This window comes from Drosophila nasuta, chromosome 3 (genome assembly GCF_023558535.2).
Source record: "Drosophila nasuta strain 15112-1781.00 chromosome 3, ASM2355853v1, whole genome shotgun sequence".
In the NCBI taxonomy this organism is placed as follows: domain Eukaryota; kingdom Metazoa; phylum Arthropoda; class Insecta; order Diptera; family Drosophilidae; genus Drosophila; species Drosophila nasuta.
The window spans coordinates 9,071,999-9,084,022 of record NC_083457.1 but is presented as its reverse complement, the minus strand read 5'-3'; the positions used below and the strand labels follow the sequence as shown (position 1 = coordinate 9,084,022).

Below are 12,024 nucleotides of genomic sequence, written 5' to 3'. Positions count from 1 at the left end.
CGAGATAAAATCGGAGCCAGAGTATGATCTCATACAAAGCTACATCGAAAACGGGGCTCGGGATTCTTGACAAAACATTGTTAACAATAAAAACAAAAGCAAACAACAACGAGGAGAAAGAAAAACACTTATGCATAATTATTTATGTTACTAATTATTAAAATAAATGTAGATATTGTTCACAATATATAATACACGTACAAAAAAAAAACTGCTGCAATACTGCTGAGCATCATTTGTTTTGGAATTTATCATCAAGATTTTGCGACTTACACACTTAGGGACATTATAACATTATACATTTTATGAAAATACAAATACAAAAGTGTGTGCATGTGCATTAAGAAATATTTCTGAAAAAGGACGCAACATTTTACATTTTTCGAAATCTATCTTATGGTTAACAATAAGATATATATAATATAATATGTATAATAATCAGTATGAATGTAGATTGATAAAAATGGAAGGCAGCCATGTCATCCATCGGGTATTGACCATGGTTGCATGGGTGCATGTGTTATAGTCGTTTCTAGGCAATTTGAAATCTTATTAGGTATGTGTATATAGTTTTAGTTAGTGTATGGATTGCATTATTGTTCAAGATATTACTGGGCAGCCATTTTATATTGTAACATATATATATATGTAGGTAGATATATATTGTGTATTTAAGTAGTTCCGATATATGATCGTTAAAGTACAGCTATATAAGAGTTATGGCTGTTGTTATTGTTGTAGATATCTAGCAAAAAGTGTATGATAGCTGCCATGCAGTTGGCGTATTAGATACGCTCCATTTTTTGCATTTTTGCCATCCATTGCAGTTCAGCTCAGTTAATGATTTCGACATAGTTTGCCGGAAAAAGTCCATAGGTTCCATCGGGACCCAGTCCCTGCCACCAGCCTTCATCGATTTGATCAATGTGCGTGATGACATCGCCTGGATCGAAAGTAATCTCTGATTCATCAGCAGCCTGATAGTCATACAAAGCGCGCGCACGCAATCCCAAGTCGCCCAAACTCTCCTGACATATGAAGTCATCCTCGTTGACCAAATCCGTTACTACAACAATTAAAACTCAAATAAAATGTGGGTTTCTCTTAACTAAGTTGACTTTAACTTACAAGTATTGCGCTCCAGTGTGCTCAGTCCTGATGTCTTTGTCGATTGCGATTGTTGCACAGTCACCGACACTTTGGTGCGCACCTCTTCCTCCTCCTCGTCCTTTTTGTAGACAGCCGTATCGGTTTCGTTCGAGGATGTCGTCTCATCGGGTGACTGTGATTGCAATGAATTTGATTTACTATGCGGTGACCGCTTGATCGTGGAGAACTGTTCACTCTCATGAGCCAGCGGTAGATCCTCGGTTGGCTGTGCTTCCTCCTCGCTTATAGCTTCACTCGTAACAACAGCCGCAACCACCGGCGGCGCCTCCACAACGGGAGGCGCTTCAACTACAATTGGCGCCCGCACTGGCGACTTGTTAGGTGTAATGGATCTGGGCGGTGATGAGGCAACAGGGCCCTGAGTATCGCTATTGTTGAACACATTGATGCGCTGTGCAATGGAATTCCGTGCTGGCTTCGCCGGCGGCTGTGTGTTAAGTCTGCAAAATACAAAGTTAAAAGATTAAGTACATATACAATTATTTTTCCAGACCGAGTGACTGCAAATAGTCATTATGCAACAACAACTTTTACGAGTCTCTTGATAAGTGATTCACGACTTTTGTCAATAATTTCATGGAAGCGTTACCTATCTTGAGCTTATTCAATCATTTTAGTACTTAAAAAATTCCTAACGATCTACGTAAAAACAAAGAATGTTGTACGAATCTATTACTATGTGGTGAGTCAGTGACAAGGGTTCACTCTTTTACGAACTTACTTCGATTGCAGCTGACCCTCGCTGGTGTGCTTGGTGAACATGGCTTTGGCAGCGCCCACCCGCGAACCAATCAACTCTCGTGCCTCCTGGTTCCGCGCCTGGCGCATACGTTCCGCATCCGTCAGGTTGTTGGCAAAGGTAGCGGATGTTTTCTCTGGACTCAAAGGTTGTGGCGAGCTGCACATAAAACACATTATTAATATGTTAATCCAATAGCAAATTGCTCATCGAATAGTTACGTTTTTATGGGTACATGGGCAGGTTGCAATTTTGTTGTGCTGATGACCAGTTTTTCACGTTCCTTATGCTCCTTCTCCTCGCGTGCACGCTGCTCTTGCTCCAGCTTCTGCAGCTCCAAGCGCTTGGCGTCTTTCTCGGCGGCCAGGCGACGCTTCTCCTCGGCCTCCTCTTTTTTCCAGAAATCCTGCATAACGCTTGCATTCAGTTCCTTGGTGGGAATGACTCGCGTATAATTCGTGCCAACCGGCGCCTTCTGCTCATCTACCATGCCGCGCGGTTCCTTGAAGCTGTACGCCGAGCTAACCGTACTCAGCTTCTTGAGCAGCCGCTCCAGATCGATGTCATCCTCGTTGCGAGCATTAATCGTCAGGTGGGCACCCGAAAGCAATTTACTGACGTCATGAATATGATTCGCACAGGTGCCTTTGCGTAGCACAGGTGCGCCCTCGCCCTGTACATGGGATCCGTGGATAACGATCAGATAAGATAACGGTAAAGCAAAAGAAAAAATAAGTTGACTCACTCACCTGCCAGTTCACCAGCAAATATTTATTGAGACCCGTTTTGGGGTCTTCAATACGCACAAAGGCATACATTATTTTGCCACTGTTCAAGTCTTCGCTCAGCTCTTCCACACCGCCGTCTCCCTTGGCCACTAGTTTCAGCTCATTCGTTTGGCCCTCGTAGCCAAAGAGTGACCAATTCGTAGTGCTCTTGTCATCGAGAACATCCTTCCAGGCGTCCAAAATTTGTGTTCGGTGCTTTTCAAAGCTAATGGCCATTGTCTCTGGATTCGCGAAACTGTCGACGATAACTGTGTGGACTTGCGTCTCCTCTCTGTCGCGTCGCTGTCTATTCAAAGACTGCCAACGACCTTGAACAAAGCCGCTTAAGGCGAGAAATCGAAGATTATTAAGGTCTGCAGCGAAACTTTCACTCGCGCCCCTTTTAAAGTGTCGTCACTGAAGTCGAGATTTGAAGTAAGCCAACGCCCCGCTCTTTTTAATTTATTTTCTCTGTTGGCTGGAGTTTTTTTTAATTAAAAACGCACATCGGTTGCAGTGGCAGAAACATACACACATTCACATAAACTTTGTTGATATAATATCGATGTTAACGATAAGTTGCACTTTCGATAAACTTGCGCTTATCGATTATTCCGTTATTGAAGGAAATGCATTAAATGCACCTCTGGTTTGAATTTGAATTGCACTTGAGAGAGCTTCAAATAAATCTTTTAGGTTTGTACATGTGTTTTATTATTTATATTTAGTTGCTACAAATAAAAAAAATTTAATACGATAATATTTTTAACCAACAACGATTTTTATTGTTGGTATTTTTAGAAAGTTGTACTATTGGCAAACTCTTGATTGAAAAGAAATTATTTATGCGCGTCAATGCATTACAAACAAATCAACCAAAAATGATAAATTTAATAAAATATGCCACAATGAGAGCATTCGAAAATTAAAAATTGGTTTAAATTTAATTTATTATTCATTAAGTAACTCCTCTTATTTCTGATTTGCAGGATATTAACCAATTCGTTCAGAAACGATCCCCTTGCGATTCTAGCAGGAAACCTCTTTCTTGAGCGATCATTCTACGTCTCTTGCGCGATCTTTTTACGATACTTCCGCGATTCTTACGTCACTCTTCCCTTACCTTTCAAAAGTAATAACTTTTGTAGAAGTTTTTAAGAGCATTAACAGTTATCGACAATTGAAAATTATCATATGCAAATTACGAAAAACAACAACAAAGTGGCAGCAAAATGAAAACAACATAACATAAAGTAAAAAAAAAGTGAATGATCAAGATTGCAACAAATGGCCCAAATGCAATACAATACCATGAAAGTTAAACAAAAGTTGTATCAACGTTTGAGCGGAAACGGAAACAAATTTTGCGCCAAAGCAAAACTTTTGTTAGGACTATGTAGATCAAGATTGCAACAAATGGCCCAAATGCAATTCAATAGTTCACTTTTTGACCGCATTGTGAATTACAGGGGATTATGCCCATCGCAGGCGGTTGAACAACTTGGATCAGATTTAAAATACAACCAAGTGCACAAAGATACAAAACGTTGGACCAATGGACTACACCAAATCCGGTGGCGGTATTGCCACCAATTGCAGGCTAAGGTCAGCAATGGCGCGTGGCTACAACTAAAATGGAGTGCGCCTGTAAGTATGCAGCAGTTTTGTTTTTCTTTTATTATGGAGTTTTCTCAATTTTCAGCAAAAGTTTTCTACACCGGAAATTGTAAACTGCGGCTGTGGGCCGTCTGTCTAACGCCTCACTTAAAGAGCCAATTGCAGATGATGTGGCAGCATGTCGAAGTCCTGAGGATTTGCAAACTGGACTTTCTGTGGCTGCTGCTGATGCTGGTTGGCCACCAGCTCCAGCTCGATGTGATGTGGCTCAGGACGCTGAGGCTTGAACTCCACATCGACATAATGAGGACGCTCTTGTGGTTGTTCCTGATGGATATTCAGCTCGATATGGTGTGGCTTCTGTTCCTTCTGCTGCTGGTGAATTTCCACTTTGACTTTGGGGGATTCCTGCTCGCGCTGCTGCTGATGGAATTCCAACTCAACGTGTTGTGGCCTGTGGTGCTGCTGATGTTCTGCAACAATCTCCAACTCCAGATGTTGTGGCCTCTCCTGCTCGCGCTGCTGATGCTTGATCTCCAGCTCAACGTGTTGTGGTCTCTGCTGCTCCTGTTGTTGCTGCTTGATCTCCACCTCCACGTGGTGTGGCTTCTGTTGTTCCTGCTGCTTGATCTCCAGCTCGACGTGATGAGGTCTCTGCTGCTCCTCATGGTGGGGCTTCTGCTCATCAACAAACTGCAGCTCTTCACGCTCCTGATGCTTAACGCCCAATGGACGCACCTCAGCCACAATGTGATCGTATTTGGATACATCAAACTTGGGCGTGGCATCGACCACCACGGGTTTGCCGTAACGTGGAGTTTCGTTGCGGGCCAACGTCATGGCAACGCTGCTACCCACCAAAGCAACCAAAGCTATCAAAATTGCGACCTTCATCTCTGTAGACTGTGAAGAAGACTATGACTTTCATTTGATGGCCATGCAACTTAAATAGTCGCAAAGAGAAGCTGTTGGTTTTTTTGTGTGTGCAAATTTTCCCTGCGGGTTAATTAGGCATCGATAAGTTGCGTTATCAGATACGCCACAGCCAGAAAACTGAAGCTGCCTGACAGCGAAACATGGCCAATTACATATGTGATTAGATAAGTTGTAGACAAAGAACACTCGCAGACATTGTAATTAAACGTTTACTTTTTGTTTTGTTTTGGTTTCTCCCCTATTTATACAATTTCAATGCGTTGTCAGTGTAATGTCATAAATGCGCACCAAATGATCCTCTCCACAGCTGGCCAATTGCATGTTGCCAGTTTGTTGACCTGGCCGGAACTGCAAACGCTTCACCGTCAAATGATGTGCCAAGCTGTCAAAGAAGTAATAAATAGTCTGATATTTGTAATTGCTACTAATTAACTTCACTTACTCTTTGTTTAAATCATAACTGAGCTGAAACTTGCCCTCGCTGAACTGATAGATCTTAATGAGACCGCTCTCCATGCCAATGGCCAGCACATAGCTGTTATCTGGAAGACAGCTTTGAGCAAAGCTCACAGCGGTAATAGATTCATTTTTAAGTTCCAGCAAACCAGCCGCTTGCCAGCCATTCAGTGAGCTCTTCTCTGGCTGCTGTTGCTGCTTCTCGTGCTTAGTCCACAGCACCACTTTTCCATCGCGTGAGCTGGTCGCAAAATATTTGCCATCATGCGACCAATCACATGCCCAAATAATTCTTGTATGCACACCATTTGTCTTGTCCGTGTTGGCCACCAACGCATAGCTGCTGAGCGGCTCATTTAGCTCCTGTCGCTCGTACAATGACCAGCGGCGATCGCGGGACACCGATAGCAAGTAACGCGCATCTGGAGAGAAGCGCAGCTGTGTCACCGTCAACTGATGTCCGCTTAGCTTCTCCAGCTGCTTCCAGTTGGCTGTATTCCTGCAAAGCGAAAACCACAATGTTCGACTTCTTCTAAATACTAAAGACTCTCTTTGTAGCTTACCAGAGTATTATCTGTGCATGCTCAGCATTGCTTGCGCGACAAGTGGAGGCCAACATTGTACCATCAGGTGTGGCAGCCAACGCGTAGAGTTCATAGCCATGTCCGTAGAGCTTTTGCAGCTCTGGCCACAATGTGTTTTGCATCAGCGTTTCTTCCTGCGGCGGCGTTTGCAACGTGATGGGCACAAAATAGTTGTCTGGATACTCATCCTTGGCCTTGGCAGTTTTATCTTCTGGTGTTTCCACTGTATAGACCGCTTTGTTAGACAACCCCAGCGAGGGCACCGATGCGCCCTTTGGCAAAGCTACAATAAAAGGTAAATTACTAAACTGAAGGTATGCTTAAGTCATCATCACTTACAATCCAACAGAGCATCGCCCGCCGCATCGTTCTCCAGCCGACAAATGTGTCTGAAGTTCTCGATGAAATTCGCAGGCGCTTGGAATGTGCGCACAATCTTCTCCTCGGCGCCACTGGCAAATCTGTAACGCGAGAGCAGCGCCAGCGTTTGCATGTCATAGCCATGCACCTGAGGACGCGCCAACTCATGCCACGTGGGCGTCTGTTCACCCTGAATCCAAGGCGCATGTAGACGTGTCGTTTGATCAGCCGACACAGTCATCAGATAGCTTCCATCGTGTTCCCAGGCCAAGTCACGCACCTGGCCATAATGGCCGCTGACAATCACATTCGAAGTCCAGCGTTGTGCGTGCTTCTCGCTCTGATTCCAGATGTGAAAGCCGCCCTGATAACTGTGACCCATAATTGAGCGACCGTCGTGCGAGAACTTGCCGCCAAAGAAGCCCATAGAATTCCCACCAACCTCGCCAACGCGCACCTGCTCCAACCACACGCCCTCCTCGGTGGGCGCCCAAATGATCAGCGTTTTATCAATGCAGGCTGAGAGTAGTCGAAGTTCTGAATATAAAGAAGTTTAAATTAACATTGTCAAGGGATATATTTTACGCTGCTTACCATTATTGACGTTCTTGTGCCAGTGAACGCCATAGACCCAACCTTCGTGGCCATAGAGCACAGATTCCAGCGTGATTCCATACCACGATTCTTGACTCAGTTGAATAATCTTCTCCTCGACACGGATTTCTCCAGTGTCTGTTTCGTTAAAATTGAGAATGTCGACAACATTCTCACGCACCTGTTGCTCTGTACGTGGCGCAATGCGCCACAAACGTATGAAGTTATCCTGCGATCCACTGGCTAGCAACAAATCATCGCCATCCTGGACAAAATCGAGGCCACGCACCCAATCCTCGTGACCGCTCAATGTATGTACTTTTTCAAACGCATCACTTGGATGTTGCACCCACAGAGACACGGTCTCGTCATCCCCACTTGTTGCTAATAGCGCCTTATCACTGTGGGGCAACAATGTGAGGCGCAACGAGAAAACGAAGCCTCCATTCAGCTCCACAGTTTGAATGCAGCTGATCTCATCATTCTGTTGCAGATGCCACAGTTTAATGCTGTTATCAGCGGCTGCAGTAGCCAGTAACCAAAGCTCCGTTGATAATCGTACGCCATCTACAGCATTGACGCCACTTGAGTGTCCCTTGAGCACAATACGCTTCTTAGCACCGGTGTCATACAATTGCCATAAAACTGCGTTGCCATCATCACCGCCCGAAAGTAAATGTTGTTCATCCAGCCACTTGACGGTATTCACACGCTTCGTGTGCTCCACCAATGTGTACAGTATCTTGGCTGAATTGCCATTGTACTGCAATAATTAATAGCTTACAAACAAAATCACAAATATTGTTATTGTTGTACGACTCACTCGTGGATTTAACACAACAACTGCATTACAACCGCCGTAGGCAATTAAACCACTTGGACCCCAATCGGCGCACTCTGTGGTGCGATTGCAGGCCACCGAAGTGTACAAATTTGTAATTTGCATGCTATTTTAATATTTATTTAATATTTATATATTCGCTTATTGTTGTTTTACACGTGTGTTCACTGAGCGTTCAATGGCTGCAAAACTACGGCGGCTCTCAGCTGTTAATCAAACAGCTGTTGCGTCGGTAAAAGCGAGACAACTATATTGTTGTTTAACTGTGTTGCCATACAACGCTGTTCAAAAAAATAAATACAAACACAACAAATAAATTTTTGTATTTATGGCTTAAATTGTATGCTTAAGTGCAAAATTATTTTATTTGAGTAATTAAAAATGTATTACCTACACATTAAATAATAATTTTAAGTGAAATTCCTTGTGCATAAACAACATCAATATTTAGTGGAGCAACGCGACAACTCTGCGCTGTTTATAAATAAACATTGTTTGTGTGTACACTTGTGCGGTGGAAAAAAAATGAGCGCACTATTGTAAAGAAAAAAAGTGCAGCAGAACAAGGCGATCGCGTTTAATTAAAAGTAATTTGCATAATTGATTCGATTGTAGCATTGCTCACAATTACACATAAACGCACACACATAGTGGATCCAAAGTTTACTGACAGTTTTCTTAGTGCTCTGAGTCACTGCACATCATAATAATTTTGGTGTTTTTGTTTTTTTTTTATCGCTATCTTGTGTCTAGGGAAAAATGCATGAATGTGTTTCGCCAGCAGCATAATCGAAGCGCATAAGAAGTTATTTATAGCGCCAGAGTTGGAGGCCACGCCCTCATCGACATTAGGCAGCAGCGGTAGACGTAAATCGGCCAACATAATGTCGCGCAGCAAGTCACGCCTGCAAACCGAAGTCTGCGGCGATTGTGGAGCAACGGGTGAGTGCGCGGAGGTGGATGGGTGATCGCATCAACACTAATATTTATGTACGACACTACTAGATCCCTCTTGGGCATCAATAAATCGCGGCATTCTGCTCTGCGCCGACTGCTGTTCGGTGCATCGCAGTTTGGGGCGTCATATTTCTATTGTGAAGTCACTGCGCCAAGGCAACTGGGAGCCATCGGTGTTGAATTTTGTGAATTCTCTAAACGCGCACGGTGCCAACAGCGTCTGGGAGCATCATTTGCTCGACGGCGCCACGAATTCGTCTGGCGGTAAGCATGTGCCACGCTGGCGCAAGCCAACACCCAAGGATGCATTGCATCCGACCAAGTCGGACTTCATCAAGGCCAAGCACGTGAATCTGAACTTTGTGCTCAAGCCTAGCTTGCAGGACGACGATGACTCCAGTAGCGGCGGCGGTGGCAACAATCTGGAGCAGGAGCTAAGCCGGCAGCTGCATGCTAGTGTCCGCACCAGTAATCTGGAGACTTCATTGCGCTTTCTGGTGCAAGGCGCCGATCCCAATTACTATCATGAAGAGAAGTGCTCAACGCCCTTGCACATGGCTGCAAAGTTTGGACAGGCTTCGCAGATCGAAATGCTGCTTATCTATGGCGCTGATGTCAATGCATTGGACAGCAATGGCATGACGCCGCTGGAGTTGGCCAAGGCCAACAATCACAGCACCATAGCGGAGCGTCTGCTGGACGCCATGTACGATGTAACCGATAGACTTATTATGTTCATGGGTGGCAAGAAACCCGATCATGCCGTGAGTTTAATTTCAAATTGTTTAAAATTAAACTAATCCTATGATGCTTTTGTAGAGTGGTCGCCACTTAATTATACCGGAGACCAATGGCGCTGAGATTAGTGAGCAGCTGAAGATTGCGCGTGGCAAGTTGCAACTGGTGCCCAACAAAATGTTCGAAGAGCTCGTCATGGATCTCTACGACGAAGTCGATCGACGCGAATGCGAAGCCAGTGAGTCGAAAGCATTGTTAACTATATACTTATATACTAATTTATTGTATTAAACAGTTTGGTCAACGAGTACACTCAATGCCGAACATGCAACGGTGCCATTTTTGCCGGCAAATCCATTTTTGAGCGCCACACGCAATCAGGTTTGACCTCGCCATGTTTTGCATACACTTTTTACTAATTAGCTTAATTCTCTGACAGGGTCGTCAGAAGCTGGCACGCTTCAATCGCGCTGAATTCGCCGGTCTGTTGACCGATGTGCTCATCGATGCGCTGCGTCGCCAGAACATGGCCAATCTGCGTCCGTTGGATGCCCCACCACTGCCCACACAGTCGCTGCAACTGCTGCCGTATGGCAACAATTCGACCATGTACAGCAGCTCGTTTGAGCAGAGCATGCATGATCCGAATCTGTCAGACGATGAGCCTATCTACGATCCAGTGGCCAGCGATGATGACTATGCGCCGGTGCCGCCAATGGCCCAGCAGGTAAACTTAATGCGTCAAAAGATACTCAAGCTGAACAATAGCTTTGGTTAGCCATAAGTTGCGTTGCCACAAACCATCAAGTGTTCCAACTGGTCAATGTAGTGCCTAGCTCCAACTGCTCCTCTCCAAACATATAAACTATACAAAACTATAAGCGCCCAACTTCATTAGCAGTCGAACAAGTAGATGAACCCCATTTAGTTGTAAGCTTTTCTAGTCGAAAAAAATAATCGAAATAAATGTAGAGTTTGCTACTGTTTAAAGTGTAGTTTAAATCTATACGAAATGTTCATTTATAGTTTTTAGTTACTTGTTATTAAGTTGATTTTGTTATGATTTAATTATGATTTTATTTACTCTTTTGTTCACTCAGGCCATTGTTCATACGCCGCCGCGCAATGCGAACTCACAAAACGAAATGGAAACGCTGCGCAAGCAGATCAACGAATACAAATCTGAGATCAGTCAATTGAAGAATGTGGTCCAGCAGCTGTCCAGCGAGAACTCGCAGCTCAAATCGAAGTTCAGCAGCGCCTCGAACAACAGCGTCTACGATGAGCCACTGTGAGATTCCTTTATTTCTTTATTATTTACAATTTATAATTTGTGTTTATTTTTGTTGTTAGTCGCATTGATTTGAGCCTCAACAGTCCCGACTCGGAGCACGAGCCGCTTTCTTTGCCCGAGGGCAGCAACAACTCAGCTGTCGCTGCAGCCGCAGCTGGGGGAGACAGCGCCTCGTCGAATGCTTCATCGACACAGTCGACCATCAAGAGACCCGCCAGCATGTATGAACGACGTTTGGCATCCAATTTTGCCAAGGGCAACACCGATGTACGCAACACAACGAGCATGTATCAAATGGCTGGCGATGGCAAGCCATTTGGTGAGGAGGTCAAAGTGCGTTCCGATTTGGTGACACGCTGCCTCAAGGAGCTCATTCAGGCCATGCATCCCACCTGCGAGGCGGAGAAGCAATCGATAGCGCCGCATGGCGAACGCATACGCAGCGCAGTGACTGATTTGATAGCACTCTATGCCAATCTGGTAAGTTAGAGCGGGAAGGTCGATCAATTGCATAGTCTAAAATATATTTCCTGCAACCGCCACAGCCACCGAATGCGAGTGAAACCACACGAGAGACTCTGAAGCAGCTGACACGCAAGAATATACTCATTCAGCACGAGTGTGAGACTTTACAGAAATCAATTGAGGCGGATGACAAGCAGGCGATACAAACAAATACGCTGGAGGTGCGAGATTGCGCCTTTCACATAGCCAGTGCCATTAAGACGCTGGTGTTGCAGTTCTATTAACAATGTTTAGCACATAATTAACGATACACATATTACTAGTTATTAGTTTCAACCCGAAAGCATTTAAAGTTGAAAAAAAGTATTAATCCCTCTGACACTAACACCAAGTGCTTCCTTCAATTGAATAACGAATTCACAAATTTGTTTGCCAAATGAAGCAAATGTTTATTTTCAGTTTAATATTTGTATTAATAAATGTTTTACATAAAGCGATTTGTTCAA

General features: G+C 44.3%; 4 protein-coding genes across 4 annotated transcripts; 1 reads left to right on the top strand and 3 right to left on the bottom strand.

Moving 5' to 3' along the window:
* Nucleotides 1-137: 137 nt before the first annotated feature.
* LOC132791886 (drebrin-like protein) lies at nt 138-3,220 on the bottom strand. The gene is made up of 5 exons (XM_060801003.1): nt 2,659-3,220; nt 2,131-2,582; nt 1,892-2,068; nt 1,129-1,610; nt 138-1,066 (listed from the first exon to the last, which is right to left on the bottom strand). Exons 1-5 carry the CDS (start codon nt 2,911-2,913, stop codon nt 834-836), a joined length of 1,599 nt encoding a protein of 532 aa, XP_060656986.1. The 5' UTR covers nt 2,914-3,220; the 3' UTR covers nt 138-833.
* Nucleotides 3,221-4,328: 1,108 nt separating this feature from the next.
* On the bottom strand, nt 4,329-5,215 carry LOC132794507 (involucrin). Its single transcript, XM_060805002.1, has one exon. The coding sequence runs from the start codon at nt 5,185-5,187 to the stop codon at nt 4,441-4,443; it is 747 nt and encodes a 248-aa protein (XP_060660985.1). The 5' UTR covers nt 5,188-5,215; the 3' UTR covers nt 4,329-4,440.
* A 197-nt stretch (nt 5,216-5,412) lies between these two features.
* LOC132794505 (elongator complex protein 2) lies at nt 5,413-8,222 on the bottom strand. Its single transcript, XM_060804999.1, has 6 exons — nt 8,047-8,222; nt 7,224-7,986; nt 6,609-7,166; nt 6,249-6,552; nt 5,672-6,184; nt 5,413-5,611 (listed from the first exon to the last, which is right to left on the bottom strand). The coding sequence occupies exons 1-6, from the start codon at nt 8,167-8,169 to the stop codon at nt 5,482-5,484; spliced, it is 2,391 nt and encodes a 796-aa protein (XP_060660982.1). The 5' UTR covers nt 8,170-8,222; the 3' UTR covers nt 5,413-5,481.
* A 269-nt stretch (nt 8,223-8,491) lies between these two features.
* Nucleotides 8,492-12,011, top strand: LOC132794506 (ARF GTPase-activating protein Git). The gene is made up of 9 exons (XM_060805001.1): nt 8,492-8,651; nt 8,818-9,006; nt 9,070-9,785; nt 9,841-9,997; nt 10,055-10,140; nt 10,199-10,486; nt 10,860-11,050; nt 11,113-11,533; nt 11,599-12,011. Exons 2-9 carry the CDS (start codon nt 8,832-8,834, stop codon nt 11,800-11,802), a joined length of 2,238 nt encoding a protein of 745 aa, XP_060660984.1. The 5' UTR covers nt 8,492-8,651; nt 8,818-8,831; the 3' UTR covers nt 11,803-12,011.
* Nucleotides 12,012-12,024: the final 13 nt, after the last annotated feature.